The sequence below is a fragment of the Aspergillus aculeatus genome (genome assembly GCF_001890905.1).
Source record: "Aspergillus aculeatus ATCC 16872 unplaced genomic scaffold ASPACscaffold_1, whole genome shotgun sequence".
NCBI lineage: Eukaryota > Fungi > Ascomycota > Eurotiomycetes > Eurotiales > Aspergillaceae > Aspergillus > Aspergillus aculeatus.
This window is the reverse complement of record NW_017962976.1, coordinates 2144739-2166684: the sequence shown is the minus strand read 5'-3', so window position 1 is coordinate 2166684 and position 21946 is coordinate 2144739. Positions and strand designations below refer to the sequence as shown.

Sequence of the window (21946 nt, the reverse complement as noted above, 5' to 3'; positions counted from 1 at the left end):
ATTTTCGGAATTTTCAAATCATTCGTTCACGGACTCAGTTACTGCATGTAACAGCTCGGGTTTGTAATGATGAATAACTATGTCATACTATGCACATCATGCGAAAACTGCAGGTGGTCGTGCGTCCGAGGTCCGGCGGGCTCACGGTCAGATAGGATCACCTAAAAAAGAAATTCTGGGCCAAGGGATAGACAAGTCATGCATCAGAAGCTGATTCAATGAAACTATAGGAGAGACTGCCTGAATCTGGCAATAGAAATTTCTCCGAGCAGATGCATTGTACGCGCCCTATTCGTCATCTTCGTGCACCCCTTGCATTGGAGGAAGCTAAAGAGGGAAGGGAGCCCCAGGCATCGTCCGTCGTGGAATGTTCTTCCACCTCCGCTGATTTCTCAACCCGTTACTTTTACCACTTCATCTGAGAGGTGAAGATACTGAGTTCATGGACACAAATCTTCAATCAGGATGCTGTATCTGTCTGAGAATGCCTTGTCTGGTTTGAGAGGCGGGGCATTCCCCAGAGCTACATCAAAGACACACTTCATATGATCTATGAAGGAAGATGGTCGCATCGACTAATGCCCTGCATATCAGACGTCGGTCCCTCATCCCTTGCTCACCCCTCCAAGTCACAGACAAGCTTAGTCGACCTTCAAGAGCAACCTCTTCGAAGCTCCATGATGATCACCTGGCTCCTCAATCTCAGGAGGACGATTTCCCTCTGCGGTCATGGCAGGCGTGGCCTATCACATCACCTTGACCTCGGAAGATACACGCGGTCATGACGTCCAGCATCGCCAACAAGGGGGAGTCGACTTGGCAGCTGTGTCGATCTCTCCAGCATGGCTGGCCGTGAGAAATGCGGTAGCTGCTGTAGCCTCCACCAGGCATGGCCCGGGATATTCTCCCCGTAGAAGGTCTATCTATATTTTTCCCTGGCTCTGACGCTTTCCCCAGGCAATCACATCCGATACAATGAAGACAAAGTCGACAGCCATGGTCTCCGAGTCTATTGTGATGGACGAGTACTTGCTCAAGAACCAACTTGAGCTCACAGCCGACGGCAAGTACGTCCGCTGGGGCAAGTATAACAAGAAGCAGCCTCGCAACTGGCCGACCAGCCGGAAGACCTTTGATAGTAGTATCATCTTTCTTCTGGATACATTCACGTATGTTTACCGCTATGTATAAGCAAGAACGGACAATCGCTAACAGCTAATAGGACTGCCACCAGCACAGCCGGAGTAATTCCTCTGCCCCCTGCCCCGTTGTGTATTGTCCGACGTTTCTAACGTGTCTAGACATTGGCGGCCCAAAAAGCTCAGGTTGACTATCATATCGGGAATACCCTCGCAACATTTATCTTCGTGACACTGTAAGTGATTCGCTCTACGGCTAGGGCGGTGTCGATGATACTGACAAGACAGATTTCTCGTGGGTCAGATATTCGGAGCTGTCATATTTCCACCCTGGTCGGAGACCTTTGGCCGCAAAAACCTTTACATCATAAGTTCTGCGGGAAGTGCAGTATGCTGCTTGATTATCGGGATGACGCATTCGCTGGGTGCGGTGATCCCGGCGCGTATCATTGCGGGATGTCTCTCGGCGGTACCTTACACTGTTGGCGGAGGCAGCATTGAGGAGATGTTCGATTCGCGGGCCAGGATATGGGTGATCTTCATCTGGACCATTGCGTCTAACGTGGGCTTACTGCTTGGGCCCATCATGAGTACATACATCTCTGCCCACATGGAATGGTATGCTTCGTTGTCTGCATTACACCTGTAGCACTATTGATTGACACCCCTAATCATTCTAGGCGCTGGGTATTCTACATTTACGCCATCATATTCGCTGTCCTTACCGCGTTCTTTTTCGTCATCAAAGAATCCCGTCCATCCCTCCTCCTTTCCCGCGAAGTCGCGCGAATTCGCCACGAGACTGGCAACGAGACCCTACAGCCGCTCAATCCCGATCACACCCCGAATTTCCGAGCATTCGTCCGCGTTTCCCTGTTCCGCCCCCTGCAGCTCTTCTTCGGCGAGCTACTTATCTTCATCGTCGCCGTCATGATTGCCTTCTCCTTCTCCCTGGTCTATGTCTTCACCGAAGCCCTGCAGCCCATCTACGAGTCAATGGGCTACACCTCGGCCCAGTCGTGCCTTGCTTTCGTGGCAATCGGAGTGGGAGTAGTCTTCAGCACCTTCACGCGATTTCTGGATCATCGTATCTTCGATGCCCGCAAAGCCACGAAGCAGCCTGTGAAGCCCGAAGACAAACTGTACGGACTGGTGATTGGCGCGCCCGTCTTCGCCTTGGCGCTCTGGTGGTTTGCCTGGACGATCCCGCCGCGCATCACCGATCTCCCCTGGATTGTCCCGACCATCGCCTTAGTCATGATCGGGTTTGCGCTCAACGAATTTGACACTGTTCTGTACGGGTACCTGTCCGACAGTTACCTGAGTTACGCGGCGAGCGGAACGGCAGCCGTCCAGTTCCTAAGGGCGATGGCCTCCGGGGCGTTCCCGCTGTTCACCCGGCAAATGTTCGATGGGATGGGGGCCAATGTCGCGGTCTCGGTGTTGGCGGCCCTGGCGACGGGATTCTGTGCTGTGCCCGTGTTGTTCATGTGCTATGGGGAGCGGATCCGGGCTCGGAGCCAATTTGCGAGGTTTAGTTTGGAGATCGAGGAGGAGCTGGGAACTACGGGAGAGGAGAGGGAGAAGTGAGATAGTTGTGGACTGGGTGTGGATTGAAGGATGAAGTATATAACATGCTTGTGTAACGGCCGTGGTTGCGATATGTAATGATGAGGAAGTGATGGGTGTGAATCAAAAGGTGGTTGACGGTGGCAGTGATGTTGCTAGTATATGATGAACTTGAGAACTGTGTCATAGTGGTTTAGTCATGTCCTTGAACGAATCTTCCCTCTTCTGTCATAAGCAGCATCATTACCTCCTAGTAATTAGCATAATCCCCTCGACTCACTTTTCAATCATAACCTCCCCTCCTCAAACCCCCAACCCCCGCCCCAACCGCACCAAATCCTCCTCCCTCCAATCCGTCACCAACATATGGCCCGGCTCGTGCGCAAACACCAACCCCTCGATTTTATCCCCGGCAGCCTCCACCGCCAACTGCGGCGTAACCCCGCAAGCCTACAGTATTGACATCACAGAATTAGCAATGAAACCCAGCCTACAACCCCAAACAAACTTCCCTACACCCCGGAAAGGCCCCACATCCCCCGCACTTCCCCGGGGAATAACGTAATATAAACATGCAACCAAAAGAAAGAGAGAAATACGTACCCAAAAAACCGGAACCTCCCCCTCTTCCACAGGCACTGGCTCCCCAAAATCCGGCGCCTGCAAATCCCTAATCCCCAACCGGGAGAGCGCCTCCCACCCCCAGTCGACCGGCTCGCCGTGGGTGGCCAGAAACGGCCGCGTCAGGGCGCGGACCCGCTCCACTTCGTGGGCCGGGTAAGGGCGCATGGAGACGACGGTGCGTCCACCCGTGAAGATGCCCGCGGGGAGGAGCGGGATGTTGGTGCGGTACATGGGGACGAGGCAGCCCGTGATTTGATGGCGCGGGGGGAGGGTGGCGGTGGTGAGGGCGGATTCGAAGGAATAGGAGCAGCCGATCAGGAAAGATACGTATTCTTCATGCTGTACAGGTTGAGGGGATGGGGAGGGTGTGGGGGTGGGGGTGGCGTTTGGCCAGTAGGGGAGGAGGTTCTTCTGGTGCGTGGCGATGGGTTTGCCGTGCTTGTAGATGCGGTAGAGGGGGCAGTCGGTGCGGATGTCGAAATCCTCCGCGGTGGTGATGCAGCCTTCGGGTTGGATGTGGTGGGGGTTGCCGGGTTGGTGGGAGACGCCGAGGAGGGGGCAGGCGACGGGGTTGCGCAGGCAGAGTTGGTGGAAGTCTTGGCTGTAGCGGGCGGGGAGGATTAGGAGGTTGGCTTGCAGGTAGCCTGGGGCGAGGCCGGCGGTGTTGGTTATTTGGTTGGCGCGGCTGGCGAGGCGGGCTTGGTGGCTTGGGAGGGTGGTGGTGGTTGTTTTTGAGGGTTTGGTTGTGGCGCTGGGCTGTAGCCCGGGTGGGTTGGAAAGGGTGTCTTTTGTCATTGTGCTCTCGTTTGTAAGTAGAACTTGGGAGTGTCAATTCAACTGTCTGTGTCAGGCTCTGCTGTTGATATAATGTTATGCAATCAATTGATAGTCCTGCTCGAAAGTGAATACCCCATATCAGTGGTATCGGCATGTGGGCTCCGATATGCGGGATGGAGATGATAAGCATCAGTCGATCCCCGCATCACAACCCCATCGTCTCGAGGCACTGCACCAATGACAACCTTGCTATCTCCACCGCTTATCAGACTATCGGGCCGATGCAGTTGTAACCCTGGTGAGTGCTTTTGTCAATTGCCGGTGATTGGCGTACGGGGTTGGAGATAGCCGGCTTGGAAACCTCCCCTCTTCCCCTTCCTTATCGCCGGGGATCTATGTCACTCTGACAAGTACCATAACCCTGATGTTTCCACGGTTCTTAATGTCTCCCCTGACACCCCCTTGAGTGTTCCAAGTCGGAGTGGCAGCTTTCTAGGGCCATCAATCTCTATCCATTTGTGACACTAATGTCCTTCGAACGTGCGGATGATATCCCTCTGGACCGTAAACAGACGGTCCAAAAACCACCCCCGCAGAACACCACCGAGGAGACCGATGTGGGCGATATCGACGATGTGGTGCTGGATCCAGTCAAGGAGAAGAAGCTTCTCCTGAAGCTGGACCTTGCTTTCGTGCCTATCATCATGTTGACCTATTTGTCTTGTTTCCTCGACCGGAGCAACATTGGTGTGTACTGTCCTAGACGAGTGTCTTCATCTCGCTAATAATCCTCAGGAAATGTCAAAGTAGCCGGAATGCCTGAGGACATCGGGGCCTCGACCAACGAGTTCTCCATCGCCGTCTCGATCTTCTACGCCACTTACGTTCTGCTTGAGTCGCCATGGGCGGTCGCAATGAAGAAGCTGACCCCACGCAACATCCTCACGGGCTTGTGCATTGTCTGGTCCATCACCACTGTCTTCACTGGTTTTATTCACAATGTCGCCTCTTTCTACGCCACCCGTCTTATTCTCGGCGCCTGTGAAGCGGGTCTTTTCCCTTGTCTGAATCTATACCTGACCATGGTCTACCGGCGCGAGGAGCAAGCTAAGCGAGTCTCGTACCTGATGAGCTGCGCTGCCATTTCTGGTGCAGTTGGGGGTTTACTTGCCTACGCATTACTGCACATGGATGGTGTGGCAGGGAAAGCTGGATGGAGGTATTTCCCCCCTGATACATTGTCCTCTTGGTCCTAGTGTAAGGCAACTGACAAGCCACGAAATAGATGGGTCTACATTATCGAGGGCCTCTTCAGCATCATCTGTGCGCTGCTCATCTGGTTTGGCCTCCCCAACGATCCGACAACCGCCTACTTCCTCACTGAAGAAGAGCGGTACATGATGCGCGTCCGCAACGCTCAGCGTCAGAAATACATGGGAAGCGACCACTTCAGCTGGGAGGAGATGCGACTAGCCCTGCGGGACCCCAAACTGATCTTCAGCGCGATCACGCAATTCTGCCAGGACATCCTGCTCTACGGGTTCAGCACGTTCTTACCGACCATCCTCGGGAGTCTGGGCTACAACTCCTTAATGAGCAACGTGCTCACCGTTCCAGTGTATATCTGGGCCGCTGCAGTATCTGTCACGGTCGCGTTCTTCGCGGATCGGTACTCGAAATTCGCTGTCGTATGCCTTTCCCCCCGCTTTTATTATTTGTTATATAGCTGACAAGATTTCGTCAAACAGTTCATCGTCGGAACCAACATCTTCGGCATTGTGGGCTACATCCTGCTGCTGGCCGTCTCCTCTGACCCGGTCAAGTACTTCGCCACCTACCTCTGCGGCGTGGCGGTGTACACGGGGGTCGGGCTGAACGTGGCGTGGCTGAACGTGAACTTCGCCCCGCAGTACCGGCGCGCCCTGGCTGTCGGCCTCCAGCAGACGGTCGGCAACTGCGCGGGCATCGTGGCGGGCCAGGTGTACCGGTCGTCGCCGTACGTGCTGGGCAATTCGTTCTCGATGGGTGCGTTGGTCGTGGCGCAGGGGGTGGTGACGGCGCATGCGCTGTATCTGCGCCGGGAGAACCGGGTCAAGGCGGAGATCTTGGAGGGGAAGATGGAGGACCGGCGGCGGGTGCAGTCCGGGGATGCGGAGTTGGAATTCAAGTACATTTACTAGTATCATATCGCACCTTACCTACCGGAGGAAAAATATTCATGTATTGGTGGTCAAATGAAAGCTTCTCCGGTTGTCGTCATACTATCCTTCCACCTTGAACTCCCCCCATCCCTTTGTGTCAAGTCTGTGGACGAAAAGACCATGGGGACAAAACGATAAGGTAAGGTTAACCGGATTAAAGCCCGCGCAAGCCCAGCCCTACAGGGCGAATGTGGTGTCCCGCTGATGTCACCCACCCACCCACTCAACACCAACCCCGAACATCGCCTGGGGACTGCGCCGCGCCGATGACGCAACGACTTCGCACGCCCAGGAACCAAGCCGCGCGTAATACTCTCTTTCGCCCTCGGGGGGTGAAGTATTTAACCTTGAAGGTTTTTGTTCTCTTGGACACGGGGAATTCACTACATATACGATTCCACACACCTTCTTCTCGGGATTTGCTGTTTACGAGATTCTTTTTCTACGAGTTGCGCTGAGATTATACTTCGCACATCAACGCTGATAGACTTTGCACATCCCGCAAAAATTACGAGATCCTTTGCCTCCTCTTTGATCGCTTCCTACTAGACGATTCACGAAGCTTTTACCCTTTCCTCCTACAATTCTTCTATTAGAAGCTAGAACGATCGCGATATACACCTCCTTCTACCAGAAAACAAGATGGGAACCTGCATGTCTCTTATGGGCAACCGACGCCGTCGAGGCGGAATGATGGGCGGCGGGATGGGCGGGCCTCCGGTCCGACCGGTTGGAGGATTCGGGGGCGGGGTGATGCCGATGGGCGGCGGTGGTGGGTTCGGTGGTGGTCGTCATGTTCATCATCATCATCACCATGGCGGTGGTGGTTTCGGGGGTCCTGGCGGTCCTGGCGGGTGGGGTGGTGGTGGCGGCAGACCGGGGGGGTTCGGTGGTGGTCGTGGTGGCCGTCGTGGCGGTGGGGGTGGGTTTGGTGGGCGCGGGGGGAGGTGGTGAGTTGAGCGGGGTCTGAGGATACTTATTTAATGGTAAGGTAAGTCTGGTTGGGTGATTCTTGCTGGTGTGGTTTGGGGGCTGTGCTAATCGACTGTGAGGGGGTCTAGGTGATGCGATATACGAATAATTGATGATAGGGTGGGATGTGTGCTGAGATACCTTTTTTGATTGTTGTTTTGCTCGAGTTGGATGTAATGATATATTTTGTTGTGCTTGAATTTAATTGAGTTGCTGCATTGTAGTATATGCCACAATCACTGTACAGTACATGTGTATCAACTCCATCTTTCTTGCTGTAACATCTCTCATTATCATAACCGCATGACTGATCGTGACCTAGCTTAGATTCAGCGAGCACCCTCCCTAGAACCCCCCTACTGACTCTTCTCCATCATAAACCCGTGCATCCCCATATACCTCTCCAACTCGCGATCCTCGGCCTCGAGATCCAACTCCCCACTCTCCGGCAGAAACCAATACACGACCATCCCCAGCACCGCCACACCCGCCAGCAGATAGAACGTAGCACTATCACCCGCCGCCGTCTGCAACGGAGTGAAACACTCCGTACCGACCGCGGCGCCGGTGCGCCCGAACGCCGTCGCGATACTGTACCCCATGCCTCGCATGGCGGTGGGGAACGACTCGCTACTGATCAACCCGATCGTCGCGCCGGGGCCCATGTGGCCGAACGCCTGCAGCAGGCCGTACAGCACGACAAACGCGGCGATATGCCGCGACAACAGCGTATAACACCCCCCGATAATGAACCCCAACACCACATACCCGGCGAACCCGGCGATGCCCGTCCAGCGGCGCCCGATCGCGTTGGTCAGGTACGCGCCCACCAGCACGCCGGGCACCGGCAGCACCGCCAGGATGACCTGCCACACGGCGGTGGTCTGCAGGTCGCCGTCCGTCACCATCGAGGCGATGATGCTGCTCGACATGATGCTGTTGGGGAAGTTGATGAAGTCGTACAGGAAGAACGCCAGCGAGGTCAGCGCCAGCCGCCGCCAGTAGCGGCGCGCCAGCAGCCAGTAGAACCGCAGCGGCTTGCGGCGCTGCTGCTTGAAGTTGCTGTGGTGGTACAGGGTCGAGTCCGTCATGAAGAAGCGCAGCACCATGATCGTCGCTGGGATGATCGTCGCGATCGCGTAGAGCGCGTGGAAGGTCACGGGCAGGTTGTTGTCGCTCGCTTTCAGCGTGATCAGGTAGATGATCATCAGGATCGGGGCGGCCAGCGTCGCCATTAGGGTCGTGAAGGAGACGAAGACCGGGCCGCGGTAGCGGCGGTTGAACTTTGGGCTCGGTTAGTTCCGATGCAGCTGTTGTTGCAGGGGTACGGGGGGGACTCACATCGTCGGATTCCTCGAGGCCGGCAGCAGCGCTGGGAGGGTATTCACCCCCAACGCCAAATCCACAGATTCCCCGCACGATGACAAAGTACCACAGCATGTTGGGGGAAGGGTGCACGTCCAGCGCCACGGCGGCCATCAGGGTGCTGACGGTCACCAGCCCCGAGGTGAAGAGCAGCCCCGCCCGGCGGGAGATCATGTCGGAGACGTACCCCAGCGCCAGCACCCCCAAAATGGCCCCGATAATCAGCGAGTTGCTGATCCGCGTCTTCATCTCGGCCGGGTACCCGGATTTCCCCAGCAGGTGGGTGAAGATGACATTGGTGGGGTTGGCCAGTTGGTTCTGGAACCCGTCGCTGAAGTTGGCGATGTACTAACACACACGGATTAGAATGCTTTTGCATCTGGTAGAAAGCAGTGGACGCACGCAGCTGATGATGGTCAGGTTGCTCTGCCATCTGGTGGGCCGGTACGGCTTGTGTGGGCCGCTTTCCAGTTCACGGTCTGCGATCATTGCTTCGCCTTCTTTGACGGTCGAGACGACGGCTGGAGCTTGGCTGGCCGGGGCATCTACCCCTGCTACCGTTGATGTTTCGACTGACATGTTTTGTGTACGTGTCGGACGAAAATGTAGCCCTCGTGTCCAACGTCTATGTGCGAGCAAGCATCCTTAAGAATTTTTTTGGGCCTGTATCTTCAGGCGGGGCCTGGTGCTGGCGCTGTCGCGGCCAGCCCTAATCAGAGCTAGATGGACGGCGGTTGCCGATCAGATAATATTTCGGAGCCGATACCGGGTTTCTTGGTCCCGCAAGCTGATAATTTCCGATGGTGTGGTTGGCTGTCTGTAGGGTTCGGGACTCGGACGAGATCCGCTTTTTCCATGCGCTTCACTTTCTCCGCGGTCCGTGGTGCGGATGGGGTTCTGATGGGATGGGAGATATCGTATGATTGTAGATCGAATTTGACTGCAGACCCTCTCGAGATAGTAGGGGGGCTTGGTATCTTGCTTCACCGCTCATCGTGCAGTTATGATTCGTGGTGAGTCACGGATTGATGCCAGTGCAGCTAGAAAGACTTTTGATGTGGAATATATTTGTGTCCGTGATATCTGGGATGTTGGGATTTCCGAAAAGAGGGGCTTGCTTTTCTGGGAAAATTGTGAGCAGGAAACGATACAAAATCTTATACTTAGCTTCCTGTCGAGAGGAGCAGCAATATTTTCGACCCACTTCGTAGCAATAGTATCTTTCTTGGTCCACTTTGTAAAATCGAATGTTAGACGAAATCTGCGAGCATTTTCTAAGAATTGTCGTCGCAAGAGCTGGGAGGTGACCCTGGAATGTCGAAACTTGCGATTCGAGTAAACGCACTATCCAACTTGCGTACTCTTGCAATAGTGTTGTACGTAGATTATATAATCCCTGGTGTGCCGAAAGGCTGAAGATCCTTTCACTTTATCTGCCAAAGAGCTCCAGTGGAGAAGGTTCCAAGTAAAGTTGCGGAGTCGCTGTCAAGGATTCTGGGGACCCACTCCACCTCTCTCCTGCAGTACATACATTTAGAACTTCGAATGGCCCCCATCGGACGCCTGAAGTAGGAAGAAAGAGTCGCAGCAAGCTCTTTGCCGTTTTTGACCGAGGTTCGTCCAGCTTTTGACATGTTTTATCGAGGCATGTGCGATATAATGACCCTTCTTCTACAAGGCAAATAGCGCGCCTGGGTGAATCCAACATGCGAATTAAACAAGAGACAGGAGACAGAACAGAACTTGAGCCACTTAATATCGTCAGCCCATGCCCAGCATGCCAAGAGCCGCACCCCGTCCATGTCTCTCAGTCGCTTATGCAGGACCCAGGGACGGTCCCATCAGGCCCACGAATTACCTTGAATTCCGCTAGAGGTGTAGCATCAGCAGTCCTGAATATACCCCAGAAAACTGGGGAATGCCCTTCTCAACACTCATTGGCGCTGCAGATCGTGGAGAAACTGGATCGGAAATTGCACCTATCACGGAACCGAGTTTTGGCAGGGTCGGGTTGAATTACCCCGGAGTCTGAGGGGTCAGCATGACGATGTTCAACGCAGACTAAGGACCTAATGTATAGGTACAAAAGTATAACGGTTTGTTCACTACCTATAAAGCATCTTGATTTCCTACCCCTTGAACTCATGTGTTAGGCAAACAAAATCATCTCCATTGTATGAAACTCAGGATGTTATCCAGTGCTCTGCTTTTCATTTCTGGCATTGCCTCTTTGATAGGACCCGCATCTGGTCTGTCAGATACCACCAAGAGCGGACGCGCGCGAGCAACCTGTGTTGTCCCAGCTGGAAACTCGACCGCCGTCGATGATGTGCCGGCCATCCTCAATGCTCTGACAACCTGCGGCAACGGCGGGCGTGTGAGCTTCAGCAATACCACCTACCACATTAACTCGGTGATGAACACGACCTGGCTGAATGATGTCGAGATTGACCTCCAAGGAACTCTCCTGGTAGGGCATTTCACACCCTATCCACGGCCTTCACTAAATCACCTTCACAGTGGAGCACAAACATAAGCTACTGGCTCGCCAACTCCCTGGACGTCGGCTACCAGAATCAGTCCACTGCTTGGATCCTGGGTGGTAAGGATATTGTCTTTGATGGTCATGGCTACGGGACGTTCAATGGCAGTGGACCGGTGTGGTACAGCTACACCTCCGGCGTATCGAACTACCCCCGCCGACCGCATCAGTTGACCATCACGGCACAAGACTCCACGTTCAAGGGGTTGAGGTTTGTCCAGAGTCAAATGTGGTATGTTTGTCAGCAGGAAACTCTGCAGATTAATGATCAAGGCTGACGGGATAGGACAATGTCCATCATTTACTCTGAGAACCTGCTCTTCGATTCGATTTATGTCAACAATCTCAACAATAACGGCGGTTCCTCTAGTATGCTCACCCTTCTACCTAGGCGGAGTCCGACTCAACTAATGGGAACAGGAAACACCGACGGAGCCAACACAATCCGCAGCAGCGGAATCACCTTCACCAACTGGCAGGTCGTCAACGGCGACGACAGCATCAGTCTGAAGGGCAACTCCACCGACATCACCATCGCCGACTCAACCTTCTCCACCGGCCTAGGCATCTCAATCGGCAGCATCGGACAATACCTCAACGAATTCGAAACGGTGGAGAACGTTCGCGTCTCCAATTGCACATACAAGAAGACCACGCATGCCGTGTACGTCAAGACCTGGACTGGGGATCAGGTCGGATACCCACCGAACGGCGGGGGTGGCGGTCTGGGGTGTATGTCTCTCTCCTCTCTTATCATTGTGAGTTGAATGCTAACCATCACTAGATATCTCCGGCCTCACGGCGACGAACCTGTCGCTCAACAACCTCAAGGGCACCCCGTTCACCGTATCGCAATGCACCACCTTCTCGGGCGCTTCGGGAAACTGCACGAACTCCAAGTTCCAGGTCCGCGATCTGTACTTCAGTGATGTGTCGGGCACGCTGCCTTCGACGGATGTTGTCAGTTTCCAGTGTAGTGCGGTGGCCCCGTGCGAGAAAATCACGGTCGAGGATGTGAGTCTGCGGGTCACGGGGAGCTCGACCGCTGCGGATGAGTATCTGTGTGGGAATGTGGAGGGGACGGTGGGCTTTAATTGCACGGGGGAGGTTTGTGTTGGGTCGAGCGCTACTGGGGGGTGTTGATTGGGTGGTGCTGGTAACAGCTGGCTTGCAGGTACTGCTTTCTCATTCAGAAATATCTGCATGTTGGGGACATCTTAGTCTTGTGCTAGAAAAGTCACATGGCTGTGAATACTCGAGATAACATTGATACATGTCACCCCCATCTCTCTGTCGGTAAAAAGACTCCATGCTCTCGTAGATGATCCGGATTCCAGCTCACGCAACACGCATCAAGTCTACGACAACTTCTTTATTGATGCTCGTTTCTGACTGCATAGATAGCCCGGAGCACAATGCGTTGCTTCTTACGCCGTTCGGAGGTCCAGGCATCGAGCATCATCTCTTCTAGATCGTCCGCTCCTCTCTCAATCCAGTCGGCGACGTAACCCGTCGGTGCATCACCACGATGAAACCCCCACCAGAATTTCTCGATTGCAGGATCCCAGAGTCTAGCAACCTCGGTCTTTCTTAGCTCCCAACGTTGATGCACCCTGTTGTTGTTGTCGTCGTCGTCGTCGTCGTCGCCGCCGCGAGGGAACAATAGGTCCGGCTGCCGATTGGTAACTACGTGTACCTTCTCTATATAGGGGCAGATGTACACAACGCAAGGGATCGAGTCTTCGTGATCCTGGAGAACGCTGAGTGGAACCGCCAGGCGTTGCATACCCGGGAGGAACTCGGCCAGGCGCTGCAACTCATAGCCCCTGTCAAAGAGGTTTCTCATCTCGTCTAGGAACGGCTCCCAGTTTTAGGAAGAGACAGAGAGCGTCGTTGTGGGGATCAAAGGGACAGACAGAGACAAGCGATTCGGTGTCCCTGTAGTAGCGGATCTGCACGCCGTTGTCTTCCATCCAGGATCGTGCGATGGCGCGGGCTGGACGGTTGACGAGCAGAAGTGGCATAGAGAAGCTGACGGGCTCAATCAATATTCCAGCTAATTCAGAGTACGAGCCCCACTCTTTGATTGCTGACAGTCGTCGAGGGCTCCAGTATCCTGGCTTGTACGGGTACAGGAAGCACCCAATGGGCCTTTCGGGGAGCGCGAAACTCAAAATTATGCTGCGGAGCTCAGTGGGGAGCTTTGAAAATTGTGGGAAGGTGTCTGAACTCATGATGTTTGTGAGGTGAGATGGAGATGGATGTAGTTATGAGAGTTCTTGGCAGCAAGGATGATGACCTGATCATTTGGCACGGATAAGATTCAGGTTGCGATGAGAGGTAAGTTGAGCACAATTGAGAAGTTTGTTCATCGGTGACGGGGATAATGAGTACATTTGATGGAAGAATGTGCAGTCACTGATGTTGCGTAGGTCCAAGGAGAGAAGAGTTGGTGAATTGAGTCCCGGTGTGTTACTATCACTTTCCCTGTCTCGTAGCCTCGGGCACAGTAAACACCCGGTCAAACATCCTTTGCAAATGACTCAACTTCTTTGAACCTTCTCGCAGTTTGGCATATCATCTTTCAGACATTTACTTAATCCTCACTTGATCCTCCCTCGATCTGGACTTTCATCATAGCAATGACTGTGCATCTTTGACCTTCTTATCAATCTCTCCATTTGTCTCTCCATAGGGGCCGAAAAGATTATCTACAGAGAACTCGTCGTAGCCAGCACGAATTTCTGTTCACCCAACATCCTTCCGTACAGGCTCTAATATACTCTACCAAGAGCTCTTTATGAGCTACTGGCTAAGCTCTGGTCGAGTCTCTCCGCCGCTGAATGGAACTAAAGACCTTTCATCGCGACTATGTCGACGAAGGCTACCTTCCAGTTTCACTCGCACTCGCGACAAAACGGAAACCAACAACTAAGTGGCACACGGATGGCTGTGATAAGATCAGTTGCATGAAGAAGATGATGTGGAAGCAGAGTGCGACATACAGTCTCTCTTTTATCCTCGATGGTTCGTATGGAAATCATTCTATATCCTATAAGACGCAGAACTAAGTACTTCTATCGATGACAATACACCTCACTGATCATTTGAATTGAGATAGAACGACATATACCGAAGAGAGGTTCAAGTCGCCCATTGAATAAGTAGAACCGCCACGCGACCTGGCCACAAAAACCGATGATGTTCTGGGGACGTGACTCGGAACATTATACTGATAAAGAGTTCGGAAACAAGTTTGATCTACCCTGTGCAGCCCGATAATGCAACAATGGCTTCATGAGAGCATGTATGCGCGAGTTCGAGCTACGTACTCGGCCTCATGCTCTTCGACTTCCAATCCACTTTGCCAAGCAAGGCTGGCAGTCGAGGTAAAGAATTAGGATCATCTGTCCTTGATATCTTCTTCTCAACTCTCCTTCATGTTCCGGACTAGGGTAGGCTACCGCTACACGTAAAGAGCTGGAATGGTCCACTATGTTCACGGTATATTAACTCCCTATGTTTACTACAATATAGTCAACCGCGCGTGCCATCATCCTTGAGCCGAAGCTTTACGCACATACCTCCCCAGCGCCATCATGGGGAAGTAATGGGCGTAATACACGTATCCCAGATAGAAATGGTTCGGAAATCCGGTTCCTGTGTACAATTTATTCGTCCACGTCCCAGCGTCCAATTTATCCGTCTCTGTTCCCGTGGACATTTCCTCCGTCCATTCTCCCGTCTTCCGACCGACGATTTCCATTGACCCGACGAGGTACCTGATGCCTTGCTCAATCGCCTCATCTGTGTGTGGCAAATATGCCAACAGCGCCATCAGCGCCCACGCAGTCTGCGTCGCAGTGGACTTGTGGCCCTTGATCCTCATACTTGGGTCTTTATACGTGAGCAACGATTCGCCCCATCCACCATCGAGATTGTGAATAGATTTTAACCACTCTTTTGAATGATCTACCATCCTCTGAGCGCGTTTATCCTCGTCAATAAAGTAGGCCAGACCACACAGCACGTGAGAAGTGCCGTAAATATAATTGCACCCCCATCGACCAAACCAGCTTCCATTAGACTCTTGGGTGGAGGCGAGGTAGCCGATGGCGCGATGGCAAGCCAGACGAAGTTGAGGGTAGAGGTGCACGACTGTGTTGCTCTTGTCGGGAGTTCGCATCAACAGCCCAAATGCCTCAAGGATGCGACCCGTGATGTCGGCACAGGAGGTGTCGCACAGGCTGTCCATATCACTGAAAGGGATCTTATTGAGGAAAAGCCTGTCGTTCTCAACATCAAAGGCAGCCCATCCTCCATCAGGGTTCTGCATCCCCAATATCCAGTTGGTGGCTTGCACCACGGAGAAAGAGGATACCGACGTCGGGTCCTGTTTGATCTGTGCGAGAATGATGGCTGCAGTGTCGTCTACATCGGGGTACCACGTGTTATCGTACTCAAAACTGAAGCCCCCGGGCACGAGGTTGGGACGGTAGACGCGCCAGTCTCCGTGCAGGTCAAAGATCTGACGACGTCGAATCCAATTGACCGCTCGATCGAGATGTTCCTTGTCAGGGGACATGGCGTCGCATAACCCAACAGTCATCAGCGCTGTGTCCCACACTGGAGACACGCAGGCCTGGATCCTTTTGCCTTGCTCATCCTGCCAGGCGAAACGTTCCAGAGCTTCGAAACCCAGGCGCACCGGCTCGTCATCAAGGCGGTATCCTTCGAGCAGCAAAGCATACATACTCGCGTGCATTGGAGGAAAGATTCCACCCCAATCGCCGGAGGCTTCTTGGCGGTCGAGAATCCATTCAACACATTTGCGGCGCGCATAAGCGCGCATGAATGGCACCGATCGCAGCCCCCCGAGCTGATACAAGAATTTATCGACAAGGGTGAATGCTAGACCGGCCATGTCAAAATCCGCCGCCAAGGTCCATAGTGACTTGCCATAGGGCACGTTCTTATTCATGCTGTCCTTCCATAGTTCGTCGAGGTAGTCATTGTTCGCCGACTGTCCGTTTGGCAACGGATACACCGGCTGGTGATGGCAAATAAGCAACAATGGGGCGATCGTCCCTCGTGCCCAGGATGCCAATCTGAAGATATTGATGGGCAATGAAGAGGGCAGGAGGATGAGCTCTACCGGGAGTTGCGGTACTGCGGTCCACGGAAACAACCCAAAGGTGGCCAAGAAAATGCGTGTGAACACCCGGACGGCAGCCACTCCCCCAGCCTGAAGCACAAACCTCCTCGCTCGTTGCATGGGCGCAGATCTAACATCTTCTCCTAATATCTTCAAGGCTAGGTATGCCTCTGTTGTGGTCGAGACATCGCCGGGAATCTCTGGAGCTAGACCCCATGAGCCATCCGGATTCTGCTCGGACAGAAGCCAGCGGGCATATGAAGGTCCATCGACCGTCAGATCCAGACCGAAAGCGTATCGGAGAAAGACATATTCGGAGGTGATGGTTGCGTTGGATTTGAGCTCACCGCACCAGTGACCGTCTGAATGCACTGTGTCCCGAGAAAACTCGGTCGCTTTATCGATTGTGTCCTTGACGAGCGAAGCAAGATCCCCTGTCTTGGACATGGTATATGTCTCTGTGTTCTTTATCGATCACGATCGCTTTTCTTTGGAGAGTGAAATCTGCACACAATCAAAGACGGAAGTGCAAAGACGCTCAATGTTCTCCTTGCAAGGTATCTTCTTCGAATATGTACATGAACAGTCGGTTGACCAACTCGAAGTCAAGAAAAGCCTGACTCTGGAAGAACAAATAAGCTCCTGCTACTCAGCGATCTACAACAGATATGAGCCACTGAACTAATAGGACGGACTATGATGCCACGAACAATAATCTTCAGAGGAATGTTTAGTGTGAAATGGTGTTGCAAAAGTGGCCGATCTCCTTACGCTACTTTTGTGGCGTGCAGTGGAGTGATAGGTCGGAGAAGACGCATCGCATCTGACTTCTAACCTGCATAAAAGGTGCGTTGAGTGAAACTACAGCATTACAGGTACTGTCCTTGGTCTCTTTGCTTCTGTGATTCTTGGTTGCAGCTGAGGCTAGTGGGCTTTTGTTAATGTTGACCATCTCACGAGCTACGTCTTCCCAAATTGACATCGACCCCAAGATTACTGCAATTTCTGGTGTGTCGCTACATCACTTTCGCGGAGTGCAGACACGATAGGGACTTTTACTTGCAAGTCTCAGTGCTGGCCACTTACGAGCGCTCCTACACGCCTCGCAGACGGCGGAACCATTCTCAGATAACAGCCGGTTAAATTGCCTAGCTAGCATTGAGTGTCCCAGGATTATGAGTCAGGCAACTATGACCATAGGGATGACGCCAGAACTTCTCCGACTGGGTGTCATAGCTTTTGCTATACTCATTTGGCTTTTAAAACTGCGACAAGCACACAAAATCTACGCGCTCGAGCAACAATACGGCTGCGGGAATGTGGTCAAGGAGAAAGCCTCTCAGTTGAACTTGTTGGGTGTGACAAAACTGCTCGAATTCGCACGTCATTTCCGAAATAAAACTGCACTCGAGTATACAGATAGGCTGTTCAAGATATATGGGAACACTTATATGTCTCGGATTCTGGGTTACCGGATTTACTTCACATGCGATCCGACTAACATCAAACACATTCTCTCAACGAACTTCGCGGATTATGACAGTTCCAAACTGCGGGGCCACTTGTTCGATCCCATTACACCTCATGGAATCTTCACGGTTGATGGCCCCGACTGGCGAGCAATCCGCGACCAGCTGCGCATCCAGATGTCCAACAACCGCAGAATGTGTGACCTTGCGATGTTTGAGCAGCAGTTCCAGACTTTTCTTCAGCGTGTACCGCCCGATGGCCAGAAGTTTGATATCCAGGATTGTTTCATCAACCTTGCAATTGATATCCAGAGCAGATTTGCTTTTGGGGACTCGATCGATACCTTGCATCCTAGTCCCTCGCCGGCAAAGAAGCGCTTTGCGCAAGACTTACATATCATCAAGGAGACAATCGTTCGTGACGGCTTTCGTGGCCCACTGCGCCATTTTTCGACGAAACTAGAGTTCCAACAGTCCTGTGCGCGGGCGCGTCGCTTCATCATGGATTATGCAGAGCGGGAAATGGCGAAAGGAAAGTCCCAGGATAGCGCAGAGGGATACTATCTCATGATGGGCCTGAGAGATAAAGGAGCAGATGCCGCCCAATTGGCAAACCAGACTCTCAGTATTTTGCTAGCTAACGACAGCATTGCTACTACATTGTCGGGGATCTTCTTCCTTTTGTCACAGCATGAACGAGTGGTCTCAAAATTACGACAAACTATAATGGAGGAGATAGGTTCCAAGCCCCCTACCCACGACCAGCTCATGAAGATTCCCTACCTCACACATGTTATCCATGAGAGTAAGGGCTCCTTCGACTTTTTTTTTGACTCTGTTGCTCATGATGGCTCGCCACAGGTATGCGATTCTTCCCAGTGGCTCCCTTGAATGCACGAACGGCAAACAAACACACCGTTCTGCCATCCGGTGGCGGGCTTGATGGCAGCAAACCGATTCTGATTCGCAAGGACGACATTCTTGTATTTTCATCCTGGTCTAGCCACCGATCGGAGGCCAGCTTTGGCTTGGATCCCGAGGAATTTCGACCCGAGCGATGGGAAACATTGAGCGCCGATGTCGCCGGGTTTATACCTTTCAATAAGGGTCCCCGACTTTGTCCCGGAAGTGAGTACCTGCCTATACCCAGCGAAGGTCAGCGCTGACGATCATTCTTGACTAGAACGTTATGCTATGATCTTCATCTCTTACATGGTTGTTCGTCTACTGCAGACCTTTTCGCATGTAACAGACTACAATCCAGGACCGTGGATTGAGAGGCTATCGATGACGCTGGAGAATGATAATGGTGTGTTGGTTGGGTTGAGCTGAAGGCCTATGCCAAATGCTGGATAGTGGCCTGGTTTACCTGGTTCTGGAAGGTTAATGTCGTATCTGCTTCTCGGGGACGGCCATTCAAATGGGTTTTTGATACTCGCGGAACGAAGTATAGCCAAAGTTTGTGAAACAGAAGAATTTGCGAATAGTGCCACTCATGGCTGGTAACTGCAGCCTACCGAGTAGGGCAAGTCCTGTCTGCACCTTTGCCCGTCAGGGTCAGTGCGTACCTTAAGCGGATTCTCTTCCCTAGCTCTTGTCATCGCCTCAATACCCATCCACCCCACGAATTTATTCAATAAGGTCCAACCAAGATATACTGCCAATCTCATCCTTCACCAATACGTCATATCTAGTCTGACGATGGGTCTACTATCAATGCTTTTTGGGCATCGTCAAGTCCCAACTTTTCCGACCGATCGAATCATCCCTCTAAGCGTCTGGGATGACATTCCACACTTGCGCTCATTGGTTCATGACTGTACCTTTGGCTTTGGCTTCGACGATGTGACTCGATTTCACGAAGCTACGTGAAGCACTACATACTCTGCTTCAGATAGGAGACTGGGGACAGCTGGGGGCGCGGTTGAGGTTGAACGTAGGTTTTCCTTCCTACTGACTGACACTGAAAGGCTTCTAAGCCAAACATTGATCGGTCTTCAGTCAAAAGGAAAACTTGAATACCATATCCCAGCCCAGTACGACGATACCCGATCAGCATTCATCTTCACGACAGCAAAGCATACCTCAAGTATCAATGATCACCCACTGGGGTCTCGTCTTCCACGAACATCATCATCCAAGGCACCCTTCTTGGCCCCATGCGCGGCTGCATTCAGTCCCTTGGTGTGTGACCATGGCTCTCCCCAAGTTCTGAGAGATCGGATTTCGTCCGATCTACCGCAGCTCAGACTTCATTTGGTCCTGTTTGATGATTCGACCCTGTTGACGATCACACCACCCCGCATACGCTGGTGGACGCGGTCGGGCGCTCAACATTCCCGCGAGCCTGTCCAGCCGTCCTGCGCGGCCAACTTGGGGAAGTTCCACCCTTCCGAGACCTGTCCGAGGGCCCGCTGGCCTCACTCGGTGTGGAAGTTCCAGGACCAAGCTACATCGATGCCGACCGGGTCCTTCAGGGACTTGGGATCGTCGGATTTGGAATCCGCCATTTGTTCGACATGTGGATCCACCGTCAACAAGATCACCTTTCCCTCACCTCTCCAAAGTCGCTCGCTGTTGAAGACAATCCTGCTCGTCGACGAGTCAAATCTGGTGTTCATGACCTGCACTAACCATCACAAGGCCCGGTTCTTCGAACTGGATTTTTCCGTGACCGTGGTCCGACCAGGGGTTCCCTTGTCAAAACGAGCCAACCAGTTGAGGCGACCCTCATATATAGGTTATGCGGAACTCACTGATGGGTACTAACTACTCAGCGAGGAATCTGCTGCGGGTGATAGGGAAAGACGTCGTGGGCAACTGGTGGCTTTGATGCACTCTACGGGAGGGGGCTTGGGAGAAGATTGTCAGAGGGCTGAACTCTGCTTTGATGGATACCGACAAAACTTCGGAATGCTGATTATGCAGGAGATGTGCCAGAGCGAGACTATTTTCTTGGGCGGACTCTTGGGCGGACAAGTCAGATTGTTTATTCCACTGTGGGTCTTAGCCAGGTCTTCAGCTGCAGTGGTCGATGTTATCTTGTATTCACTAGCCAGTACCAAAAAGCAAATCTCGCGTCCCGAATTGGCTTGATCAACCTGGAGCCACCGATATTACTGCTGTGTTTACTATTATTACATTGCACTATTAATCATGCTGCAGCAACATGCTGCAGCAAGGGAAGCAGCAATTACTCCATGGTGGGTCATGCGGAGGGAGACTAGGAGCCATCTCGCAATTCATGTTCAGGAAGTCTGAGCTATTCTGCGTCTTTCGCGTATCCTGGGGCGCGTTTGCGGAGGAATGTGCATTGCCGAACTCACACGCGCCAAACCCGGTGTACACATATACGGTACCCATTTTATGACGTATCAGCTTGTTTTTTTTTTTTTTCTAAGCAACACAGTTCCTGCATTCGAGTTTCTGGATGAGATATTCCATCCGACGTGACTGAAAAGAGCGATGGTTGTGGTGTCTCAATTGTGTGGGATACCTAGCAACCAGTGGCCGGCTTTAAAGGCTCTACATCAGTGAGGTCCGATCCTTGCTTGGAACCCGGTGGAACGAAATGTCTGATGCTATTTTGCTTGATGACATCCAGCCGATTGCCCGGTGTTCTTTCCGGGATGGGGAGACCCAAGACACAGCGATCGAGGAGCAAATTGAGTCTGTATCACGAAGAGCTGGATTGTTCACAGCCTACACATATGCCACTCGCTATGAGAGATGGGGCTTGGTTATATGCGTCGTTTGTGCGCTGGTTGCCGGTGCAGCGCTTCCTTTGGTGACGGTAAATACTTTCTAGATCGGCACCGCTCCCGGCTCGAACTGACATGTGTAGCTCGTTTTTGGATCATTCATCGATCACTTTGATAGTGGCGATGCAAAAGAAGCTGAAAGAAGTGACACAATTGCACAATCGGTCACGCAGCTGTCACTGTGGCTGGTTTACATTGGTCTGTGAGTGTGCATTCGGACGAGGGCTGGACGTCGACTGATAGATCTAGGAAGCTATCGGATCCCTTTTATCGACTTGGTGTAGCACCTGGGGGTTCAATCGCCTCGGCGAAAAGATCACTGCGAGACTACAATTGGAGTACCTCGACACTGCTTTACATCAGAATCTGGAG

General features: G+C 52.7%; 9 protein-coding genes across 9 annotated transcripts in view; 5 read left to right on the top strand and 4 right to left on the bottom strand.

Annotated features, from left to right (window-relative positions):
• Positions 1 to 1017: 1017 nt before the first annotated feature.
• ASPACDRAFT_19974 (uncharacterized protein) lies at positions 1018 to 2729 on the top strand (the record flags this gene model as incomplete). The annotated part of the gene is made up of 5 exons (XM_020198917.1): positions 1018 to 1169; positions 1223 to 1244; positions 1302 to 1375; positions 1428 to 1757; positions 1820 to 2729. The coding sequence occupies 5 exons, from the start codon at positions 1018 to 1020 to the stop codon at positions 2727 to 2729; spliced, it is 1488 nt and encodes a 495-aa protein (XP_020061263.1).
• Positions 2730 to 3011: 282 nt separating this feature from the next.
• ASPACDRAFT_56336 (DUF1445 domain protein) lies at positions 3012 to 4127 on the bottom strand (the record flags this gene model as incomplete). Its single annotated transcript, XM_020203115.1, has 2 exons — positions 3012 to 3158; positions 3312 to 4127. 2 exons carry the CDS (start codon positions 4125 to 4127, stop codon positions 3012 to 3014), a joined length of 963 nt encoding a protein of 320 aa, XP_020061262.1.
• A 431-nt stretch (positions 4128 to 4558) lies between these two features.
• ASPACDRAFT_109921 (allantoate permease family MFS transporter) lies at positions 4559 to 6438 on the top strand. The gene is made up of 4 exons (XM_020195436.1): positions 4559 to 4856; positions 4905 to 5328; positions 5395 to 5797; positions 5858 to 6438. Exons 1-4 carry the CDS (start codon positions 4637 to 4639, stop codon positions 6287 to 6289), a joined length of 1479 nt encoding a protein of 492 aa, XP_020061261.1. The 5' UTR covers positions 4559 to 4636; the 3' UTR covers positions 6290 to 6438.
• A 1200-nt stretch (positions 6439 to 7638) lies between these two features.
• Positions 7639 to 9226, bottom strand: ASPACDRAFT_56334 (uncharacterized protein; the record flags this gene model as incomplete). The annotated part of the gene is made up of 3 exons (XM_020203114.1): positions 7639 to 8565; positions 8624 to 8995; positions 9050 to 9226. 3 exons carry the CDS (start codon positions 9224 to 9226, stop codon positions 7639 to 7641), a joined length of 1476 nt encoding a protein of 491 aa, XP_020061260.1.
• A 1609-nt stretch (positions 9227 to 10835) lies between these two features.
• Positions 10836 to 12332, top strand: ASPACDRAFT_38482 (putative exo-polygalacturonase; the record flags this gene model as incomplete). The annotated part of the gene is made up of 5 exons (XM_020200453.1): positions 10836 to 11117; positions 11168 to 11421; positions 11476 to 11558; positions 11610 to 11921; positions 11974 to 12332. The coding sequence occupies 5 exons, from the start codon at positions 10836 to 10838 to the stop codon at positions 12330 to 12332; spliced, it is 1290 nt and encodes a 429-aa protein (XP_020061259.1).
• A 229-nt stretch (positions 12333 to 12561) lies between these two features.
• ASPACDRAFT_38481 (uncharacterized protein) lies at positions 12562 to 13423 on the bottom strand (the record flags this gene model as incomplete). The annotated part of the gene is made up of 2 exons (XM_020200452.1): positions 12562 to 13050; positions 13106 to 13423. 2 exons carry the CDS (start codon positions 13421 to 13423, stop codon positions 12562 to 12564), a joined length of 807 nt encoding a protein of 268 aa, XP_020061258.1.
• Positions 13424 to 14710: 1287 nt separating this feature from the next.
• Positions 14711 to 16791, bottom strand: ASPACDRAFT_1884528 (terpene cyclase/mutase family protein; the record flags this gene model as incomplete). The annotated part of the gene is made up of 1 exon (XM_020198372.1): positions 14711 to 16791. The coding sequence occupies one exon, from the start codon at positions 16789 to 16791 to the stop codon at positions 14743 to 14745; it is 2049 nt and encodes a 682-aa protein (XP_020061257.1). The 3' UTR covers positions 14711 to 14742.
• Positions 16792 to 17285: 494 nt separating this feature from the next.
• ASPACDRAFT_49262 (cytochrome P450 monooxygenase afumB) lies at positions 17286 to 19145 on the top strand (the record flags this gene model as incomplete). Its single annotated transcript, XM_020202228.1, has 4 exons — positions 17286 to 17352; positions 17620 to 18618; positions 18675 to 18941; positions 18997 to 19145. The coding sequence occupies 4 exons, from the start codon at positions 17286 to 17288 to the stop codon at positions 19143 to 19145; spliced, it is 1482 nt and encodes a 493-aa protein (XP_020061256.1).
• Positions 19146 to 21217: 2072 nt separating this feature from the next.
• The window catches only part of ASPACDRAFT_109915 (ABC transporter ATP-binding protein), a 5897-nt gene continuing 5168 nt past the window's right edge, over positions 21218 to 21946 (top strand). The window contains exons 1-2 of the mRNA XM_020195435.1: positions 21218 to 21606; positions 21658 to 21772. Of these exons, the coding sequence (XP_020061255.1) occupies positions 21385 to 21606; positions 21658 to 21772 (337 nt within the window). The 5' untranslated portion in view covers positions 21218 to 21384. The remainder of the gene's footprint in view (positions 21607 to 21657; positions 21773 to 21946) is intronic.

Bases quoted from the DNA above. Each gene is read 5' to 3' on its own strand.
- ASPACDRAFT_109921 (XM_020195436.1), top strand. From the start codon at position 4,637: ATGTCCTTCGAACGTGCGGATGATATCCCTCTGGACCGTAAACAGACG. The intron at 4,857-4,904 runs GTGTGTACTGTC...AATAATCCTCAG, and splicing joins CCTCGACCGGAGCAACATTG to GAAATGTCAAAGTAGCCGGA. The intron at 5,798-5,857 runs GTATGCCTTTCC...TTCGTCAAACAG, and splicing joins GGTACTCGAAATTCGCTGTC to TTCATCGTCGGAACCAACAT.